General features: G+C 42.9%; 1 protein-coding gene and 1 pseudogene across 5 annotated transcripts in view; both read left to right on the top strand.

The window, feature by feature from the left end:
* Positions 1-15,344, top strand: part of LOC139545567 (ral guanine nucleotide dissociation stimulator-like) — a 43,781-nt gene extending 28,437 nt beyond the window's left edge. For 4 of the 5 annotated variants that reach the window (XM_071353499.1, XM_071353498.1, XM_071353497.1 and 1 more), the window contains exons 2-18: positions 325-629; positions 750-824; positions 962-1,155; positions 1,306-1,430; positions 1,546-1,761; positions 1,850-1,953; positions 2,203-2,287; positions 3,600-3,677; positions 3,836-3,922; positions 4,043-4,075; positions 4,219-4,340; positions 4,439-4,534; positions 7,386-7,590; positions 7,858-7,932; positions 9,095-9,343; positions 9,538-9,652; positions 12,317-15,344. In XM_071353499.1, the coding sequence (XP_071209600.1) occupies positions 325-629; positions 750-824; positions 962-1,155; positions 1,306-1,430; positions 1,546-1,761; positions 1,850-1,953; positions 2,203-2,287; positions 3,600-3,677; positions 3,836-3,922; positions 4,043-4,075; positions 4,219-4,340; positions 4,439-4,534; positions 7,386-7,590; positions 7,858-7,932; positions 9,095-9,343; positions 9,538-9,652; positions 12,317-12,492 (2,340 nt within the window). In that variant the 3' untranslated portion in view covers positions 12,493-15,344. The remainder of the gene's footprint in view (positions 1-324; positions 630-749; positions 825-961; positions 1,156-1,305; positions 1,431-1,545; positions 1,762-1,849; positions 1,954-2,202; positions 2,288-3,599; positions 3,678-3,835; positions 3,923-4,042; positions 4,076-4,218; positions 4,341-4,438; positions 4,535-7,385; positions 7,591-7,857; positions 7,933-9,094; positions 9,344-9,537; positions 9,653-12,316) is intronic. The other variant, XM_071353496.1, reaches the window with a different exon arrangement.
* A 705-nt stretch (positions 15,345-16,049) lies between these two features.
* On the top strand, positions 16,050-20,506 carry LOC139545861 (SWI/SNF-related matrix-associated actin-dependent regulator of chromatin subfamily B member 1-like; annotated as a pseudogene).
* The last annotated feature ends 1,828 nt before the right edge of the window (positions 20,507-22,334 follow it).

The raw sequence follows: 22,334 nt of genomic DNA, 5'->3' as shown, positions 1-22,334 counted from the left end.
GAACAGTATTGTTATTTATGCATATACCCCAGTGGAGGCTGCTGAGGGGAGGACGGCTCATGATAATGGCTGAAATGGAGTCAATGTAATGGTATCAAACACATCAAACATGTGGTTTCTATGTGGTTGATGCCATTCCAATGACTCCATTCCAACCATTATTATGAGCCGACATCTCCTCAGCAGCCTCCACTGATAGACACACAGATGTACACTCTAAGTGTGTGTATGAGTGTTAGAGAGAGGGAGAGAGAAAGAGCAAAGGCCCGATCTCAAACGTTGCTTGTGTATTTCCAACATTTTGTTGTCTTGTTTTTCCTGTAGAGCTCGACACAGGAGATCGGAGAGGAGGTGGAGGAGGGGGCAGTCTTCACCATCACCCTGAGGAAAGTGCAGCTGCACCAGTCGGCCAGCAAAGCGCAGCGATGGCTGGGGGTGGAGACAGACTCTGCTCTCAGCCTTTATGAGACATGTAAAGTGCGCACCATTAAGGCTGGTACACTGGAGAGGCTAGTGGAATACATGGTGTCTGCGTTCAGGGGCAAGGACTCCACCTACGTCACCATCTTCCTCTGCACCTACCGCTCCTTCGCCACCACCCAGCAGGTGCTGGGCCTCCTACTCAACAGGTACAGAGACTGTCGGCTATGAAGCTAAAACCACACCTGCATGTGTACACACAAACTAACACAATGTACGTGTCAGTTCCCTCTGTAGAACGTTGACAGATGTTGTCCTTCATGTCTTAGGTATGCCAAGCTTCAGAGCCAGCCTGGTATAGACATGCACAGACACACTCAGGAGGACCACACAGAGATCAGACAGTAAGTGTCTGGGGAGACCAGCGTGTTCAAACAGTTTGATCTTTCAGATTTCTAATGTACCACAGGTGCTCTTCCCTCTCTGTCATCTGCACGTCTCCTCATTCCCTGCCTCTTACCATCCTGGTTGTGTCTTGCAGCAATGTGTCGTCCATCCTGGGGGCGTGGCTGGACCAGTACTCAGAGGACTTCTGGAGTCCTCCACAGTATAGCTGTCTACACCACCTGATGTCCTACCTGCACCAACACTTCCCTGGCTCCGACCTGGAGCGCCGTGCACTCAACATGCTAGCCCTCTTCCACCGCAGGCATCGGTGTGAGCCGGACCTTAACGGTGAGAGCCAGGCTAGGGTTAAACTGGTCTGTGTCTCAGAGATCAGGGATGATGGGGATGCTGATGCTTATTAAGGGCCTGTGGTGAACTGGTAATATAGACGGTCATTTAGGCAGTCTGATTATTATCTCAGCTGTGTTTTCTTTACAGTGGAGCAGGTTGGCTGTCCGTTCGCCACGCAGGAAGAGAGTGTCTTTGAGGACGAGCTTCCTGCCCTGAACTTACTGTCCTTTGACCCCATCATGGTTGCTGAGCAGTTCACACTCATGGATGCGGTGAGACATCCCCCTCTTAATTTGAACTTGCTGCTCGAGTTCAAGTTACTTCAATTTCAACTTCTTTGTGCGCACCCTTACTTACCCTTACCTTCTCTCTCCCTCCCCCCTGTAGGATCTGTTCAAGAAGGTGGTCCCCTACCACTGCCTGGGGGGCATCTGGTCCCAGCGGGATAAGAAGGGGAAGGAGCACCTGGCCCCCACCATTCGGGCCACAGTGGCCCAGTTCAACAGTGTCACCAACTGTGTCATCACCACCTGCCTCAGCAACCCCTGTCTGAAGCCCACCCAGCGAGCCAGACTGGTGGAGCGCTGGATAGAGGTGGCCAGGGTAAGGCCATTAGACCCACTGTCTGGCTCAATCACTCAACAGTTAGTTTCATGTGTAGGTCATTGGTCATGTCTGTTTTTGTGTTTAGGAATGTCGGATCCTCAAGAACTTCTCATCTCTGAGAGCTATCCTCTCTGCCCTGCAGTGTAACTCTCTCCACCGACTCAAGAGGACCTGGGATGAGGTGTCCAGGTGAGACAGGGGATCAGCAACAGAGGGATAACAGTTGGGTTGGAGGGTGTACTATTAGATTATGAATTGAACCAGGGGGGTTTCATGGTCAAGTTCCCCAACCACCAAAGAAAACATCATTAGTGACATGGGTTGATGGTAGAAGTTAAAATGTAATTTTGTGTTTTTTTGCAGTGCTGGTTTAGGTTTGTCTTTGCCACTGAGATATCAGGTTCATCTTTTGACCTATTTGACTTATTCTGCTAACAGAGAGAATTTCCGCACCTTCCGTGAGCTGTCAGAAATCTTCTCAGATGACAACAACTACTCTCTAAGCCGAGAGCTGCTGGTCAAGGTGGGTCAAAGATCATAGGGGAAAACGTGCATGTAGAAACGATTGTGCGCATAAATGACCCAAATGTTACTCAGCACCTAGTAGATCTTTTAGGATATGGACTGCATAAACAGGATGTGGTTGTGTCAAAAGTGGGGTTTGACAACTAAGTAGTTGACAGGAAATATGGCTGGCTGACCCATTACTGCTTTATTGGCCCTCATCTCTATCTGTACAGCTGGGTCTCCATAGCATCCTGAAAATAAATAGACAAACTAGCTAACACCTTGTCTCCTCTCAGTTGAGTTGAGTTGAGTTGTACAACACAGTATAGAATCTTACCTTGTAGTGTTCTCTCTAAAGTGTATCAGATCCACCAGTGCAAGTATCAGTGTGTTTGTGTTTCGAGAGGACTTGATATGCCTAACCGCATGCCTGCAGAAGAAGAGCGTGTCACCAGTAGTCATTCATATTTTACTCTTTCAACATGAGGCTCAGTGCTTCTACCAGGACTAGAGGCAGATCATATTCTCTTTGATGAAGATCACAGAGGATTAGATAGCAGACAACATATTCAGTTATATCTGAATCCTCCAAGAGAAACATATTTAGTCTGCTCACCTGAATACATTACTACACAAAGAAATAGGAAGTGCCCTCGTCGTTGTTATGCCTATTTAGCATAAGTTACTCTTTAACTACCAGCATATTCTTTCACTGGTGAAATGGTGAAATTGTGTTGATGTCATACGAAGCAATTATGATTGGAAAAAGCAGAGGGTTTCTCCAACAGGTATTCCTATCCATATTCCTAGGCTATTAGGCATGTAAATGAATTGGCCCTAACAGTGAAGCCTGGGGTGCTTGTTGACGTAGTTGTACATTGGCTGTGAATTGACAGAGGAAACCTGTGCTTGTTCAGAGGGAATCCCTGCTGACGTCATAGGCAGTTGGCAAGTACAGATAAGAGCCCCACCCTAATGATGCATGAGCCTGTAAGGGATATCCTAAGGCGTTGTCCTGCTTACCTCTGCTCCCACTTACCACTACTGCTCTATCTATCTGGGCCAGCTCAACCACGCCTGTGTAGGATTGCAAGGTCTCATTACCTGGGGTGAAGAATCACACTGGTTTGCACCATTCACAGAAACGTGAGAGCTAACTCGACAGTGCCCATACCGCACCCTCTCATACATTTGTGAATTAGTTAAGCCCTCTCCATCTACTCTTCTGAAATGGAATCATGGCCATTACCAGTTGTGTTTCACATTTGGGTTTTGCACTGTTCTAGGCAGTTTTGTAAAACCAGATTCTCCTCCCTCTCTCTCTACAGGAGGGCACCTCCAAATTTGCCACCCTGGAGATGAACCCTAAACGAGCACAGAGGAGACACCAGCAGCAGAGAGACTTGGTGAGTCTAGGTGTTTTTTTTTATACATGAAATACCAAAGTCAACCACTTTATGCTGTTATTGTGTTCATAGCGCCATCTAGTGGTTAGATGAGTGTTATTGCTCCTGTGGTCACTGCTCTCTGATAACTCCTCTCTCTGACTCTGTCTCTGTCCCAGGGGGTGATGCAGGGGACCATTCCTTACCTGGGCACCTTCCTCACTGACTTGGTCATGATGGACACGGCTATGAAAGACTTCACAGAGGTGAGAGTCTATCTCTATCTATCTCTGGATGCTGTAGCCTCTTCAGTCCACTTGTTAAGTCTCTGTTTATAGCAGCATGAATAGTGCCCACATCTTATTGTTCTTTGTTCTCTATTCCAGAGTGGACTTATCAACTTTGAGAAGCGACGAAAGGTAAATTAAATTCATATGTACCTATGATAAATAGGTGTTGGTAAACAGGGAGACACCCTGGTATTCTGGTTGTGGCCCACCAGAGGTGACTGGCAGACTCACCTCCCCCCTCTCTCTCTCGCTCTCTCTCTCTCTCTTTGCAGGAGTTTGAGGTGATAGCTCAGATTAAGCTTCTGCAGTTGGCGTCCAACAACTACAGTTTCACCCAGGACAGCCTCTTCAGGGATTGGTTCTCAGAAGTGGAGAGACTCAGTGAGACAGAGAGGTGAGGAGAGGCCTAAGGATTTTTATGAAATGTAAAATGAAAAGAATCAAGTCTTTATGGGCATACAGTGTTGTCATTTCCATTCCTTTTCTCCACAGCTACACTTTGTCCTGTGAGATTGAACCGCTTTCTGAGTCTGCCAGCAACACTCTCAGAGCCAAGAAGAACGGGGGCATCATGAAACGCTGGAGCGAGTAAGTCCCATATAGTATAGACAACTTTTCACACTATCCCTAAATGTATTGTACACTGAACAAAAATATGAACGCAACATGTAAAGTGTTGGTTCCATGTTTCATGAGCTGAAATAAAAGATCCCAGAAATGTTCCATACATGGTAGTGAGCATTTCTCCTTTGCCAAGATAATCCAGGTGTGACAGGTGTGACATATCAAGAAGCTGATGAAACAGCATGATCAGTACACAGGTGCAGCTTGTGCTGTACACAACAAAAGGCCGCTCTAAAATGTGCAGTTTTGTCACACAACACAATGCAATTGGAATGCTGAATGCAGGAATGTCCACCAGAGCTGTTGCCAGATAATTGACTGTTCATTTCTCTAAATTCAAAAAGGCACTCGCACATCTGAGCAATCTTATTTGCAGGTGCATGGCATCAATTGAACAAGATGAAGGAAAAGGAAACCGCACACTGCTCTTGATAGTATCACCGATATTTAATAAGCTTACGTATCGGCCACACGGCCTTCGTCAGAGCTTTTTGGGATTTTTTGAAAGTTGCACCCTTATGTAGACCTGGCTCCACCCACATCCGTTCTACACATCGAAGGGGGTTGGAGGCAAAGGAAAATAAATAAGTGCTACCAAATATAACAATGTGCATTTCATAAATATTACAAAAGTGTATAAATAAGGCGTATTGAACACTTCTGTATAATCTCAATGAGGACATAGCAAGTTCATTAGTCATTGGGTACATCATATGAAAAACGTCAGAATAATCTACAAGAGACACACATTTCATGTTCCAATTCACAGCATAACATACAAAGGCATTTCATCATTAAGTCCTTTTGGAAACAATGTCTGGAGGGTGAAAATCCAAAAACATTCTCTTTTACTCAGAGTATTATTAATATCACCTCCCCTGTCTGATATCTTAACTTTCTCTATGCCACAAAATCTAAAGGTGGAAATGTCATGCTTCATGTCATTGAAATGTACAGCGACTGGATAATCCCTGCCGTTTCTCCTGATTGAAGTTTTATGTTCACTAATTCTCTGTTTGAGAGAGCGGGTGGTTTTACCGACATAACAGAGCCCACATGGACATTTAATAATGTAAATAACATGGGTGGTGGAACACGTAATAATGTCATTTATTTGGAACCTTTTTCCTGTGTGTGGGTGACAGAAATATTGACACTTCATCATATTGTTGCACTGTGTGCATCCTCTGCATTTATAGCTACCATTTGGTAGAGGGCGTAAAAGTGCTTGGCTAATTTTCTTAAGTGGCTGGCAGTTGGCATGAACCAATTTATCGCGTAAATTGCGACCTCTCCTATACACAATACGTGGTGGATATTTAAATTCAGCCGGCAAAGCTGGGTCCGATGATAAAATATGCCAGTGTTTCTTGACCACCTCTCCCACTTTTCGCGAATTCAAAGTATATGTAGTTGTGAACATTACGGAGTGTTCTGTAGCTTTAGCGGGTCTTTTTTGTAGCAGTTCATCTCGTGTTTTTTCCAATGCCAAGTTATGAGCTTCATCCACACATTGTGACGAATAGCCTCTTTTTAGAAACCTCATGCGCATCTCCGCTGCTTTTTCTAGATAATCATCTGTGGAGTGGCATATACGGCGCAGTCTAAACAATTGGCTTCTTGGAAGTCCTCTTTTTAATGGCTCAGGGTGGAAGCTGTCACCCTGTAATAGAGTATTTCTGTCCGTTTCTTTTCTATATAGACTTGTAAACAAGGTTCCATTTGATTTCTCAATCCACATATCGAGATAATGAACACGTTTAGTGTCACGTTCAATAGTGAATTTGAGATTGGGGTCAATGTCTTAATGATGAAATGCCTTTGTATGTTATGCTGTGAATTGGAACATGAAATGTGTGTCTCTTGTAGATTATTCTGACGTTTTTCATATGATGTACCCAATGACTAATGAACTTGCTATGTCCTCATTGAGATTATACAGAAGTGTTCAATACGCCTTATTTATACACTTTTGTAATATTTATGAAATGCACATTGTTATATTTGGTAGCACTTATTTATTTTCCTTTGCCTCCAACCCCCTTCGATGTGTAGAACGGATGTGGGTGGAGCCAGGTCTACATAAGGGTGCAACTTTCAAAAAATCCCAAAAGCTCTGACGAAGGCCGTGTGGCCGATACATAAGCTTATTAAATATCGGTGATACTATCAAGAGCAGTGTGCGGTTTCCTTTTCCTTCATAATGTTCATTTCTCTACCATAAGCAGCCTCCAACGTCGTTTTAGAGAATTTTGCAGTACGTCCAACTGGCCTCACAATGTCCCAGTTCTTCCATGGCCTGCATACTCACCATTGAGCATGTTTGGGATGCTCTGGATTGACATGTACAGCTTGTTCCAGTTCCCGCCAATATCCAGCAACTTCAAACAGCCTTTGAAGAGGACTGAGACAACATTCCACAGGCCACAATCAACAGCCTAATCAACTCTCAACTCTAAGAGATGTCACATTGCATGAGGCAAATGGTGGTCACACCAGATACTGACTGGTTTTCTGATCCACACCCCTACCTTCTTTTAAGGTATCTGTGACTAACAAATCCTTTATTCCCAGCTGTGAAATCCAGAGATTAGGGCCTAATGAATTTATTTCAATTGACGGATTTGCAGGAACTTTAACTCAGTAAAAATCTTTGAAATTGTTGCATGTCGCGTTTATATTTTTGTTCAGTGTAGTTGAAAATTAGTAATGACATTTTTAGCGTACATCCTTACCCAGTGTTTTCCATTGTGTACAGTTTGATGTTTTTAGAGGTCCGGTTCTTATACGTCTCTGTGTTTTCCTCCATCTCCAGTCGCCAGTTAACTGAGGCCAGCTGCAGCAGTGCAGGAAGCCCCCACTCCAAGTCGTTTGACCAGTCCCACTTCAGACCGTACCAGGGAGGGGGAGTTGATAGTGGGGACACCCTCAGCGTCACCTCAGCCGGCTCCAGCGGCTCTGACCTGGAGGATGTCAACTCCAGCTTCCTGTCTGACTCACCGGACGCCCAAGAGAGAAAGGTGAGGAGGCGGGCCATGGTCACATGGGGGGAGGAGAACACTCCCACCAGATGCAGAGGCATTTCATCATGCCGCACACATCCATCTTGATTTTTTTTTCTGAGATACTGAAATTACAGCATCACTGCAGCAATTTCAGTCCTGAAATCGTCATGTCTTTGAATTAATCTTCTATAATGATTAAGGGCCATGTGAGTTGACACTGCCCCATGTACTTCCTTTACCGGTCACACTTTTGGCTAACTGTGGCTGTGATTCCCTCTATAGACCTCTACATCCTCAGTAAAACATTCCGTCTCTGCTTTGGGGAAAGAGTGGCAGACCCCTGATCCCAACTTCACGGTACTTCCACTCAGCAGCCTTTTCTTTCTAACCCTCTCACTCTAACACGAGGGGGTTTCTTCTTTCTAACCCTCTCACTCTCACACGAGGGGGTTTCTTCTTTCTAACCCTCTCACTCTCACACGAGGGGGTTTCTTCTTTCTAACCCTCTCACTCTAACACGAGGGGGTTTCTTCTTTCTAACCCTCTCACTCTCATACGTGGGGGTTTCTTCTTTCTAACCCTCTCACTCTCACACGAGGGGGTTTCTTCTTTCTAACCCTCTCACTCTTACACGAGGGGGTTTCTTCTTTCTAACCCTCTCACTCTAACACGAGGGGGTTTCTTCTTTCTAACCCTCTCACTCTCATACGTGGGGGTTTCTTCTTTCTAACCCTCTCACTCTCACACGAGGGGGTTTCTTCTTTCTAACCCTCTCACACGAGGCGGTTTCTTCTTTCTAACCCTCTCACTCTCACACGAGGGGGTTTCTTCTTTCTAACCCTCTCACTCTCACACAAGGGGGTTTCTTCTTTCTAACCCTCTCACTCTCACACGAGGGGGTTTCTTCTTTCTAACCCTCTCACTCTCACACGAGGGGGTTTCTTCTTTCTAACCCTCTCACTCTAACACGAGGGGGTTTCTTCTTTCTAACCCTCTCACTCTCATACGTGGGGGTTTCTTCTTTCTAACCCTCTCACTCTCACACGAGGGGGTTTCTTCTTTCTAACCCTCTCACTCTTACACGAGGGGGTTTCTTCTTTCTAACCCTCTCACTCTAACACGAGGGGGTTTCTTCTTTCTAACCCTCTCACTCTCATACGTGGGGGTTTCTTCTTTCTAACCCTCTCACTCTCACACGAGGGGGTTTCTTCTTACTAACCCTCTCACTCTCACACGAGGGGGTTTCTTCTTTCTAACCCTCTCACTCTCACACGAGGGGGTTTCTTCTTTCTAACCCTCTCACTCTCACACGAGGGGGTTTCTTCTTTTCTAACCTCCTCACTACCGTCTCATCACAGACATTACTTCTCAGCTTCTCATCCCCATTATCTTTATACTTACGACTCATACTTTCACATTTCACATTTTATTTGTTTATTGCAGCATGCCACTCTGCAAACAGAAGCTTGTTCTGTGGACTGTAAATGGTTGTAATCAATCTCTCTCTCTCCGTCTCTAGTTTTGGGAGTCCACCTCCCTGTCGTCTCTAGACACCTCAGGGATGGGTTCCGGTTCAGGCTCCAGCAGCGCTTCGTCCTCCTCTGTGTCCTCCTCCACTCCTCTCCCAGGCGCCTCCCACTCCCACAAGCGCTCCGTCTCAGCCGTATCCTGCTACTCCCTGCCCCGCTACAACCAGCAGGTGGATGACTGCTGCATCATCAGAGTCAGCCTGGAGGTGGACAACGGCAACATGTACAAGAGCATCCTGGTAAGACCAAGGAGGAGGAGCAGGAGAGAGTTATTTTAGATTGATAGATTAATTTCTTGTGAAATGTTGTGGAAAATGTTAATTGTTAGCAGAGGGCGGTTGATTCAATGAACAATGTCTGAGCCAGAGAAGAGATTTCAGGCAAATCAGTTTTATATGTCAACTAAAAATGTGTTCTTTATCTCCTGGTGCAGGTGACCAGTCAGGACAAGACGCCAGCAGTCATCAGGAAAGCCATGGTGAAACACAACCTGGAGCGAGAGAAAGCTGAGGACTATGAGCTGATGCAGATAATCTCTGAAGAAAAAGGTAATATGATAATTTACCAAAAATATGTTAAAGGCCCAAAAACTTGATTTCCTGTGTTTTATATTTCCACAATATGGTGGTATGGTACTGTGAAATTATGAAAATGATATTAACGCCCATTTAGTGTAAGAGCTGGTTGGAGTTTTGGCCTGCCTGGTGACATCACCAGGGGGTAAATTAGTTAATGGACCAATAAAAAAATAGTTCCAAACTGCTCTGCCAATAACAGCTGGTTTACTGTTTTCCCCTCCCCACTCAGACCAAGCAGTTACAAGCGTTTCGCTACACCCTGCAATAACGTCTGCTAAACATGTGTATGTGACCAATACAATTTGATTTGATCCCTCCCAGACAGTCCTAGCAAAATTCTTCCTTGAGAAGTGTCTCTTTGCTAATAAGCTATTTTTGTTTCTCTTTGACCATTTTAATTGAAAACAATCACAGTAAGGTACTTAATTGCTATCCCTTCTTAAGAAAAAAAAATACATTCATTAAATAGTTCGTAAGTGCAATTCCTCAACAATATCTTAAGATTTAATGATTTTCTTACGAACTTCTCAAATATCTCCTTACAAATCTTAAGATGTTTGTTGCTAGGCAATCGTTTTAGCTTGCGATCTAGCTAGCAATGGCAATTATGTTAGCATATTTCTTACTGAGATTACCGTTCTAAAACATGTTCTTGGGTTTAAAATAATCAATACTGAAACTTTCAGATGAAGTTTGTGAGTGAATGTTAAAGCAATGTTCAATTGCTTTTATGAGTTTAGCTATCTTTCCATTAACTTTATTTTCAAGAATCGAAATTGTTAACTTTTTACTTAAGGAGAAACATAAGAAATAGTGCAAGAAAGTTTCCAATAACCTTTTTGAGGAATATCAACTTTGCTTAACTTTCTTCTTAAATCTATCTTAATCTAAAATGGCAGTCCCAAAGAACCCGACTCAACCTGCTGAGCTACCGTTCAGGTTACACTTAATTTAAAAATCCTAACTACATTCATTGTAAGTACGATGTCCAGTAGAGGTCGGTGTTTGAAAGCAGCTTGGAATCGAAGAAAGCATTGGAAACACAGTGAAATCAGTGGGATCTCGCTTTTTGCAACACCGGTGTGAAAAAACACTTCAGATGTCGTTGATCACGTGATGATGTTACTTTGAAAATAGTGCCACAGATAGAACAATGAGACAGATATTTCACTGGATGTATAAATGTGAAGCATCCGCTTGGCGTTTCCACTCACTACCAACGATGGTAGTGAGAGGAAGCCCAGTGGCCGGCAGTGGGAGAAGATGGAACCAGATGGATTTTGGATGACATTCTGCAAATTTTCTCATCGATGAAACATTTCATCTCAATGCAGTTTTCAATTCCCAAAACCAAAATATGTAACGAACAGAGTGGACTAAGTTTAGTAGACTTTACCCTTTGCCAAAGTTTTTTTAAATTGCGTTGTTTAGGAGTGCAAATGCGAATTGAGTTATTGCCAATGCGCACTTCAAAGTAGGCGTTCCCTAACGGAAATATGCAAATAAAATAAAATGTATTTATATAGCCCTTACATAAGCTGATATATCAAAGTGCTGTACAGAAACCCAGCCTAAAACCCCAAACAGCAAGCAATGCAGGTGTAGAAGCACGGTGGCTAGGAAAACTCCCTAGAAAGGCCAAAACCTAGGAAGAAACCTAGAGAGGAACCAGGCTATGAGGGGTGGCCAGTCCTCTTCTGGCTGTGCCGGGTGGAGATTATAACAGAACATGGCCAAGATGTTCATAAATGACCAGCATGATCAAATAATAATAATCACAGTAGTTGTCGAGGGTGCAACAAGTCAGCACCTCAGAAGTAAATGTCAGTTGGCTTTGAGAGTATCTCTACCGCTCCTGCTGTCTCTAGAGAGTTGAAAACAGAAGGTCTGGGACAGGTAGCACGTTCGGTGAACAGGTCAGGGTTCCATAGCCGCAGGCAGAACAGTTGAAACTGGAGCAGCAGCACGGCCAGGTGGACTGGAGACAGCAAGGAGTCATCATGCCAGGTAGTCCTGAGGCATGGTCCTAGGGCTCAGGTCCTCCGAGAGAGAGAAAGAGAGAATTAGAGAGAGCATACTTAAATTCACACAGGACACCGGATAAGACAGGAGAAATACTCCAGATTTAACAGACTGACCCTAGCCCAACGACACATAAACTACTGAAGCATACATACTGGAGGCTGAGACAGGAGGGGTCAGGAGACACTGTGGCCCCATCCAATGATACCCCCTGACCGTGCCAAACAGGCAGGATATAACCCCACCCACTTTGCCAAAGCACAGCCCCCACACCACTAGAGGGATATCTTCAACCACCAACTTACCATCCTGAGACAAGGCCGAGTATAGCCCACAAAGATCTTCGCCACGGCACAACCCAAGGGGGGGCGCCAACCCAAATGATATTGAGATAAAAATGGCTGCATTGGACCTTTTCATATTTCGTTTTCACCCATATAATACTTTTCATTATCATTCAAACAGATTGTCATTAATAGTATATCAATTTGTTGTTCTTACCACTGACACTTATCTCCATCCATCTTGTATAGTGTCCTAATTTATTAATTACTTACCTGGAAAACAAATGTTTTTACTAACAATATATACACCTCTCCTCTCACCCTATAGAGCTGCAGATCCCAGACAATGCCAACGTGTTCTATGCCATGAACTCTACCGCCAACTATAACTTCGTGCTGAAGAAACGTACCTCATCCAAGACAGGCCGGGCCAAGAGTGTAGCCAGCTGTACGCTGCCCCGCATGAAGCAGAAGGGCCTGAAAATTGCCAAAGGGATCTTCTGAGGGCGAGTGTCCCAGCTCCCTGTCAGTCTTCTGGATTAAGGCCCTCTAAATCCACCTACACTAAAGTATCTGATAACTACACTAGAGACGGAGCCTAGTGGAAAACAAGAACTGTCTGCATGCATCATAAGCAGGCAGCAAAGCAGGAGAAGCAATTACCGGTATCAACACAATTGTGTCCAGACCAGGACTCTCCAGACAAGCCTGAAGAGACTGATGTCTTCTTGGCTCAGGCCTTGATTATTGGGAGCTTAACAATGTGCTGTCCCTAACCCTTCGTGCCTGAGTTTGTGTCAATGGTGTTTACAGATATTTGGAATATCTGGTCATGTTAAATACTCTCTCTGACTCTGTGATGATAAGAGGGGTGTTAGTAAATATAGTAAAACAGGAGCACAAGGAACGTACAGAAAACTAAAGTGGCCTGGTGTGATTAGATAGAGAGGTGCTCCTTTGTAAGTTTGAAGAGTTTACTGCAGATGCTGCCATATTGAATATAGGTTCAAGTCTGTGCCCATTTCAGAGCAAACAAGGTGTGAATACTGTACACTCTATTAAGAGCAGCCAAGAGACACATCTTGTTATATTCAATTATAACCACTACAAGGAAGAAGGATGTAGCAATGGGGCTCAATATGCTCAAAATAAACATTAGAAGAATTACAGAGAGGTAGGTGTAAAATAAGAGAAAAACGTGATAGAGATACAGTATTATGGTATTTAAAAAATACCCAACTTCACAGCATAATATCAGCATTACTTTGCAATGGACCTTTATGTTTGACGATGTTCCCATTACAGTTAGGCTATTGCTTTAGTTTTTTTTGCCACCCTTTCCTTTGCTATGGGGCTGCTGCTAAATGTAAATTTTCTAAAGGTCAATAATTCACCTTAATTAAAAAAAAACTTTTTGGGGTGAGGACAGGCATGACTTTGGGACTTTCATACGACTGCATGGTATTGAGTATCACTGAGTGATTCAGGGGCTCAGAGGACAGCATTTCATACCACCCTGTCCCTACTGGACTATCTCTGTATGGAAAACAACGGTTTACATCCCAGTACTGACAGTGGGATAGTGGTATCATGTATAATCTGTAACTGCCTGAGGATTCCCCTTATGGCTGCCCAATCATGCAAGAGGAGTTAACAATCCTCGCCTCAAAAGAAAGCAGTGCATCAAACCCCAAACAAGCTTCTTCTTACTTACAAGCAGACAGAGTGAGAGCAATGACACCAACTCTGAAATTATTACGAGCATGCCAGTGGTCTTTTTATGTCATGGAATAGACGACCAAAAAGTTGTTTGTCATTTCACTGACATTACATGCCTTTATTGCTCAGTGCTGTATGCTGGTCCCAACCCCTTCAGTTGCCTTTTAAATGTGTGTCCTTTCCTTGATGACCATGATAGGACCATAGAGATGAGTAATAGCAATATGGTGGAAACTCTCCCATGATGTTAAGAGTTCTTTTTGGAGGGACATACATAGCATAATGATTGGTTATCTCTTCTGGGCTGTCACTGAGGGTATTCAATTAATGCCCCAGACTTCACCCGGGTGAACTGGGATAGCTTTAATTGCATTAGTTTTGTAACTGGGTTGCCTCCTAGGAGTGACCCATGTTCCCTGTTATGGACGATGGCGAAGTTGGCTCTAAACAAAAGTGACGTAGGTTAAGCACATAGTTTAATGACTAGGATTCTGTGTTTTCACATGCAGAAGTGATTGCTTTTGATAAAAAAAGGCTTTAACTGCCTTCCCAATGAAAACTAATTAGAAGATTCAAACATATTTTATGGAAAAAGAGATATGGTATGTTTCTGAACGATGCATGACGCTGCCTTGTTGACAACATGACCGAGCGGCACAAATTACAATTCGATTTGAGAAGGGTACTCCTCCCTCACCGCTTTGGCCCATTCACGTCATGGGCCATAGCCTGGTGCACTTAATCGAACTCCCTCACTGTGATTTTCTCCCTTACACTGTGATTCGGTCTTTGCCGATTACTCCGATTGGCTCTCTTCTATGCAGAGCACTGTGAACACACATTCTCTCTCTGTCTCTCTCTCCATTATGACACAATTCAATGGGGAAAACTCAACCCTGACGGAGAATAGATAGAGGTCCATGTGGTGGTAGAAAATATTTCAGGCCATGGAGAAAGGTGGCGGGTTTACCCCTCCCTATATGTACCAAAGAGATGAGTAGAGTGGGTGAGGGAGGGAGGGAGGACGAGGGGTCTGTTACTCTCAAAATACAATGTTTGTTTCATTTCTCTATCACTTGATTTTTCTTGGGGAGATGGCCATTTCTGAGTGTTATGTTCTGAACACTACAACAACATTCTAAGAACCTCAGATATACTGTTCAAGCCTAGGTGGCAGTGTGGTTATTACTGGTTACCCTTGGAGAAACTGGACCACTGTCCTGAATAGTAACAGTAACTAATTTGACTCTTGACACTTGAAATGGTTCAGTATATTTTATGCTTGTTTACTACCACTTGATTGATCACTGATTGTTTTGTGGTGTTATTCATCATTTACTGGAGCCTGCTTTGCTTTACCTGGAATGACTGGTCCTACTCTGCATATTACTTTGGCAGAATCTGTTGCCATTATCATAGAGTTAAAAACCTTTATATGTATTTGCAGTGTCATGTCTCATGAAAATATTAAGATGTCATATGGAATTGTCTTTGTTTATGTATTTGTTGACCTGGCATTATTTATTGGTTTGTACAGAGATTTTGCTATGCATTGTACATTATTTCCTCTTACGTAATTATAGATTCATATATATACTCATGTATATACAAATAAACACTTATGTTTACAATACTCACTAATTTCACTCGTTGTTTTGGTGTAATTTAGTTCAATCAGGGGAGAAGGTGGCTCCTTCCTTGGCAGATGTGATAGTAATGCTCACCCCTGGTATAAACGGATCAACAGTTTGATACCCTCATACAGCCTACCCAATAAATTACAGCAATTGAAGAATATTCACAGGAAAACATCTATGATGAACATAGGCTACAGTATATTATCCCTGGGATGTCCCTACTCCATTGAAGTTGAATTTGCAATGGTTCAGTTAAGGGTTAGGGGTTAAGGGTAGGGACGTCCCAAGGATCCGTATCCAGAGGCTACCCTGAGAGAGCGCTTGTTTGAAATTTAAAAGTGTCGCGGTAGCTTTTGATAAAGAATAACATCAAGATGAAGCAGCTGCTTTATTAGTGGATGCACTGCACTACATCCCGAGGGGTTCGTGCTGATTGTACGAAGATTGTGACAGCTGGTTAAATGGCGTCCCTTGAGAAAGCAAGAACAAGATGTATGTTAGGAGAAGTGCCGTATTATCATAAGGAGACATATACTTGGAATACGGAGGAGGAATGGAGGGAAAAAGAGGCAGAGGAGGTCTAAGAGAGAGAGGGAGGAAGATGGTGATTTTCAGTCAGTTAAAAATGGTAGAAAAAAGGGAGATGGTTTGTTGAAGAAGAATGGTAGAAACTGTAAGCAGAGTGAGCTGAAGACAGGAGGATAAATGGAAGTGAATGAGGGCGAAGTATTGGAGGTGGCAGGTGTGGTGAAGTTTTCGGAGCCCGAGGCTTGCACCGAGGGTCTCGGTAAAGATGAGTCTATGACAGTAGGAGTGAAGTTTTGGGGAAAAAGTGGACCCTTACCTTTTGGCTGATCCATTTGTGGTTTCAGGGTGGGTGAAAACAGAGTTGGGTACTGTGGAATCGGTGAGGGTAACCAGAAGTGGTCTTGTGATAATTGTTTGTGTTTCTGCTGGTCAGAGGGAGAAGGTGCTCAGCGTTAAACGAATGGAGGCAAGAAATGTGAATTGTTTCACTCTCAAGAAAAAGGCGCAATTGAAAGGAGTGATTACTGGGGTAGCAGTAAATGTAAAAGTTGACCAACTAAAGGGGTAGATTCCCGGTGTTTGTGATGCTCGTCGTTTGGTGCGACGCAGACAGGGTGCCTAGAGTGGTGAAACAGAAGAGTCATTGTCTGTTCTTTTGAATTTTGATGTTGAATCTTTTCTCGATTAAGTGATGTTAGGATATATAAGTTATCCTGTACGAGCTTTTGACATTCTTACAGGTGTCAAGCTCATGGGCATGTGGCAGCAGTGTGTAGGAGGGAGGTTCCTAGGTGTGAGAAGTGTGCAGAAGGGCTTGAGACAAAGGAATGTGTAGCATTGGGGAAAGTAGGGGTATGTGTTAATTGTAGGGGTGCCCATGGGGCTGGGGATCAGAAATGTCCAGTGCGAGAGAGGCAGGTTGAGGTTTCCAGAGTTAGAGTAGTGCAGAAGTTGCCATATGCTGAGACAGTGAAAGTAGAGGAAGATGGGTCAAGGGGAGTGATCCTGAGAGGAGTGGTGTGAGTAGTAGATCTGTACCAGTACAGAGGGATAGGCCAACAAGTGATATATGTTTCAGTAAGATTGGATTTCTAGCATTTCTAGCAATGGTTATCAACTGTACTGCAGGGATGGAATGTAAGTCCCAGAAAATTGAGGGTGTGGAGGCAGCTGCAGAAAGGCATTTGGGTGTGCAAGACTTGACATCAAAAGAGCTACAGGGTGTGTTAAGTGGTGATGTCCCATCCTTTCAGGTTGTTGGCATGATGTAGGACTACATAGATTTAAATAGTGGAGTAGGGTGGTGGTAATTTGATTTGATTTTTAAACATATTTTTTGTGAGTGTATGTAGTGTTAGATGGTGGGGTTTTTGTTTATTTTTGTATTTTTAAATTTCAAGCAAAGTATAAGGGTGTTATACTCTAGTCTAGTAGGTGGCGGTAATGCAACATATTGGATGCCAACCGCCGTTCAACCTCATCGAAGATGATCCGTATCCCAGATGTCATAACAAATGGTTAGTGCTATTTCCAATATGGCTCTTAGTAATACTGTCACGAGAATTTTCAATCCCAATGATGATAACTAAACAATTATTTAAGCTTTGACCAAACCCCGAGGCTTGTAAGAGCCTGGGTTTAATAATAATTAGGCAAAGACTCAGCTTCTGCAAGAGGTCCGTAACGTTTATTCAGAGAGCGCTCTAAAGTCAAAAAATGCAAAGACATGTCATATTATAACTTCCACCCCCCTACCTACGTACACGCATATACAGACACACAAATAGTAGGTGGGATGTATCTTTCCCCACAGTTCTCATTCCTCATTTATCACTACCAAGCTGGCAGTTCCATCCTCCCGAGATTAGAGGGACCTTGACAGGACTCCCTTTCCTGTCGTAAATTTCTCAGAGTTCTAACCAGGTCAGGTCATGCATAGTTTAATTGTCCTCTGTGTTTTCTTAGTCACACACACATATTTCTTTCCCTTACTTGTCTCGACCAAACCTTATTGGACTTAAGTTTATCACTCTAATTATTCATTATACATGTTACATAATCTAATAATTACTAATAGTTACGCTTGTCTAATTATTCATTATACATGTTACATAATCTAATAATTACATTTCAGGTTGAAATTCTTTAGTCATTACCTTAAACATATAAATTCCCCAAATTCCAGCTTGAAGAAAATGGGGATTATTATTTGATTGGGTCGGAGGTTAGTTTCTTTGGCTATAGTATATTTTAAGATTAGTAATTTAGTGTTATTTAGCTATAGTAACATTAGCTTGCTACATTTTTCGTGCATTTGTTTGCTAATTACCGGAAAGAGTTAGGCTACCGTCGATAAAACAACAATAACAGCTGTAAACCAATTTGTTGTTTTTGCTTTTAGGTCGGAAATTACCTGCGTATGTTCAGAGGTTACTTGTATAATGAAACCCATCGCTATAGAGGAAACTAGCATCAGTGGAGGAGAGGAAGAAAATAATGCAATCATCACATGGTTAGTAACTAGCTAGCCCTTGATCATGAATCTCAGTTCCATTCCATTACACAGTAGTCATTGGATGAAGGTGTCTTCTGAATGGGGGAGTTTTGTTAAGACCCCCGACACTCGGTCTCAACACGCGTTGCTTGCGGTATGGTTTTGGAAGCTTTTCATATCGGATAAATAATTTTCTAAAAACAAAAGGTTCAATTGATACGAACCTTTTTACAGGGTCAGTTTTCCCACACTACAATATAAACATGTTACAACGCGTGTTTACGTTAGACAGAGGGACCACCTGTGCTAATTAAGCAATAATGCACTAGGAGGTGTGGTACAGCATATGGCCAATATACCATGGCTAAGGGCTGTGCCTGGATACAGCCCTATTGGCCATATACCACAAACCCCCAAGGTGCCTTATTGCTATTATAAACTGGTTACCAACATAATTAGGTCAGTAAAAATAAATGTTTTGTCATACCCATGGTATGCAATCAGATATACCACAGCTGTCAGCCAATCAGCATTTAGGGCTTGAACCACCCAGTTTATAATTAGCTATCTAGCACGCTCTAAACACCTGTGTGTAATGGGAAGAAGGCCGCCAGAAATGTGTTGTCACTGAAAAATACTGTTGGCTGTAACAGAGCATTATTTTTTTTACCTTTATTTAACTAGGCAAGTCAGTTAAGATCAAATTCTTATTTACAATGACAGACTAGGAACAGTGGGTTAACTGCCTTGTTCAGGGGCAGAAGGACAGATTTGTACCTTGTCAGCTCAGCGATTTGATCTAGCAACCTTTCCGGTTACTGGCCCAACACTCTAACCACTAGGCTACCTGCTGGCCCAGGTTAAAACAGTGTACAGTAGGCTAAGTGTATATTTTGCATTTGTGAAATTATTTTGATGGGATATGAACGTAAAGGGCTTTATGTTTCTAGAACCGTATTGCAATTGAGAGTCGATTCACGTTTAGATGGAGTATTTGGCTATTTTGGCTGCCATATCCAGTCTATCCCTGAAAATAGCATATATGGTCCTTGGAACTTAAGGAGTAAAGGTAGGCTCCTTAAGAGTACGTCTTGGGGTAGTAACTAGCTAGATGGCTAGCTAATTATCATGAAACAATACCTAATGTGAGATAACGAAGGTCTCCTCTGAAATGTGGGGAATAGCTAAACCCTTGGCTTTTTTAACTACTTTCAGATCATGGTTACACAGCCCTAGCTACCAGTGTGACCCTTCTGAAGGCATTAGAGGTAGAGGAGATACATGTTTTTCCTGGTCCTTGATGTTCCTGGTATTATAGTCAATAACTGTCTCTTTGTCTCATGCATAGTCTTCATGTCTCACTGTGTATGGCCTTGCCAACAGGGAGCAAAAGGATAAGAGGAATAGTCAGTGGATACCCATGCTGCCCAACAGCTCTCATCACCTGGACGCTGTCCCCTGCTCCACAACTATCAACAGCAGTCGCTTAGGCTGAGACAAGAAGAGGACCTTCCTTCTCTGGTGAGCCTGATAAAGCCTAAACCACTGTAAGAACAGATTAACTCTGGTGTAAAGGCCTATCATAGTCAAACAGAATGTAAACACAACTGTGTGAAACAATCTTTCAAATGTGTGTCCTGTTCTCTCTCTCACATGCACATCTTTGATGACCATGATCCTGCAGTGATCCATGAGAACGCCACCCAGTCTGAGGTTCTGGTTTTGATCCGATTGGACATGGAGATAGAGGTGCAGAAGCTCAGGGATGCTTTCACCTGGAATATGAATGGTAGGATGGCATTGTAGCTCTGTCTAAAACTGGTGTCCATAACGATGGTATTTGAATCCATATATATCTCGTCGTTTTCTAGAACAAAATTATTTTAACATGACAACGTTCTTGTCATCTTCTGCCCAAACACCTTTTCTTCTCAGTCCTAGTTCAAGTCCTCATGTGATACATGCTGTTGTTCCTCAGAGAACCTCATGACTCCTGAGATGTTTGCTGAGATCCTGTGTGATGACCTGGACCCACTGGCCTTAATCCCTGTCATTGCCTCCGCCATCCGCCAGCAGATAGTCCTATCCCACAGACGGCATCCTGGACGAACAGACTGACCAAAGGGTCATCGTAAGGTAAAACCAAGATTGTTACTTTACCTTACTGTGTGTGCAATGATGAGCTGAGACCAGAGTTAGGAAACTGAGACTATTATAATTAAAGGCGCAATTTGTAGAAATAGCTCCACCATTTCCTGGTTTCTAAAATGTTCACCTGATTTTAGTTTGTCACAGCAAGCAATGTGTGGAGCCCTCAAACACAACTCTGGACCTCGAAGCCAGTTCCACTGCATTTTTTTGATTGTTCCCCTCTAATCAGGGACTGCTTTAGACCTGGTACACCAGGTGTGTGCAATTAATTATTGGGTAGAACAGAAAACCATCAGGCTCTGGACCTCGTAGTGTAAGAGTTGAGTACCCCTGTTGTAGAGAATCATTGTATCACCTAAACTGCTGTGAAATATATTTTCTGTTTGAACCTGATGTACAAAACCGAAAGTAAAAAGAAGCTAAAACAAAATGCACGGAGGGAGAAATCACAGAAATATCACATATAAAAAGGATCTATTGTGTATCAGACTTGCTTTAAATGAGAATGACAGAGCTATAACTCACATTTCTATCTGAAATCACATAATGGACGTTTAACTGATCGTTAACTTGAAACACGATTTCTTATCTTCACCATAAGCTGAACATTCATGTTGGAAACATCTCGCTGGTGGACCAGATTAAGTGGGATATGTCAGAGAGGAAGAAGTCCCCAGAGAAGTTTGCACTGAAACTGCTTGAAGCTTGGCTTAGGGGAGAGTTTGTCATCACCATCGCTTACAGCATCTGAGGACAACTTAGTTGGCACCAGAGGACATACGCTTTCAGGTAAGATATACAGATTGATGCTAAGACACACTTGTACAGTACACCCACTCAAATATATGCATAGCAAAAACTCAAAGCTGAGCTGGTAACAGAGGACTGATCTATCTCCAATCGTTTTTGTATTTGGGAGAAACGTAATAGACAGTCTTGACTCTGTAGAGTCTGTTTGTAACGCAATGTAAAAATTTGGTAAAAAGTAACTGCCCAAACAATATCAATTACCTCTGCCTCTGTTGGGCTCCTATACCGAAATACCCCTTGCAGCAACATGCTATTTTCCTGTCTGGCTGTGTCTCATGGTTGTGTAATAATTTGTTGTGGCTCTTTGTCAGTGGGTGTTACCGCACTGAACTACTGTCCTAAAAATATACCTCATGATCTATCTTACCCAGAGTCTCTTTTAAACAACAGTTTGAAAGTATTGTAAATAAAACTGTCCACTCATTCAATCTAATTAGTTTGATTTAATGGAATTTTATTAATGTCAGTTACTGATATTCTCTCTGTATATTTGCATTACAGGCGCATGAGACGACTGGCAAACACAGCACCAGCGTGGTAGATGATGCAAGCGAGAAGTCCTGCTCCTTCAACAAGACAGACAGTAGGCCATTTGATGAAATGTGTTGGGACATGCTATGCTAATAGCATTTACACAGGAATTCCTTCAGCCTGTTTACCAGAGCAAATCCTCATCTTCACCGCTCATCTCAGCTTTCTAGTCTGCGACCTCAAACAGCCCCTACAATGTGCTCCCTCCCCTACAGTGCCTTCAGAAAGTATTCACACCCCTTGACTTTTTCCACATTTTGTTGTGTTACAGCCTGAATTTAAAATTGATTAAATGTACGTTTTTTTTGTCACCGGCCTACACACAATACCCCATAATGTCAAAGAGGAATTATGTTTTTCAAATGTTTTTACAATTAATTGAAAAATGTAAATCTGAAATGTCTTGATTCAATAAGTATACAGTTGAAGTCGGAAGTTTACATACACCTTAGCCAAACACATTTAAACTCAGTTTT

Source organism: Salvelinus alpinus, chromosome 19 (assembly GCF_045679555.1).
Source record: "Salvelinus alpinus chromosome 19, SLU_Salpinus.1, whole genome shotgun sequence".
In the NCBI taxonomy this organism is placed as follows: domain Eukaryota; kingdom Metazoa; phylum Chordata; class Actinopteri; order Salmoniformes; family Salmonidae; genus Salvelinus; species Salvelinus alpinus.
This window is presented reverse-complemented; position numbering and strand designations above follow the sequence as displayed.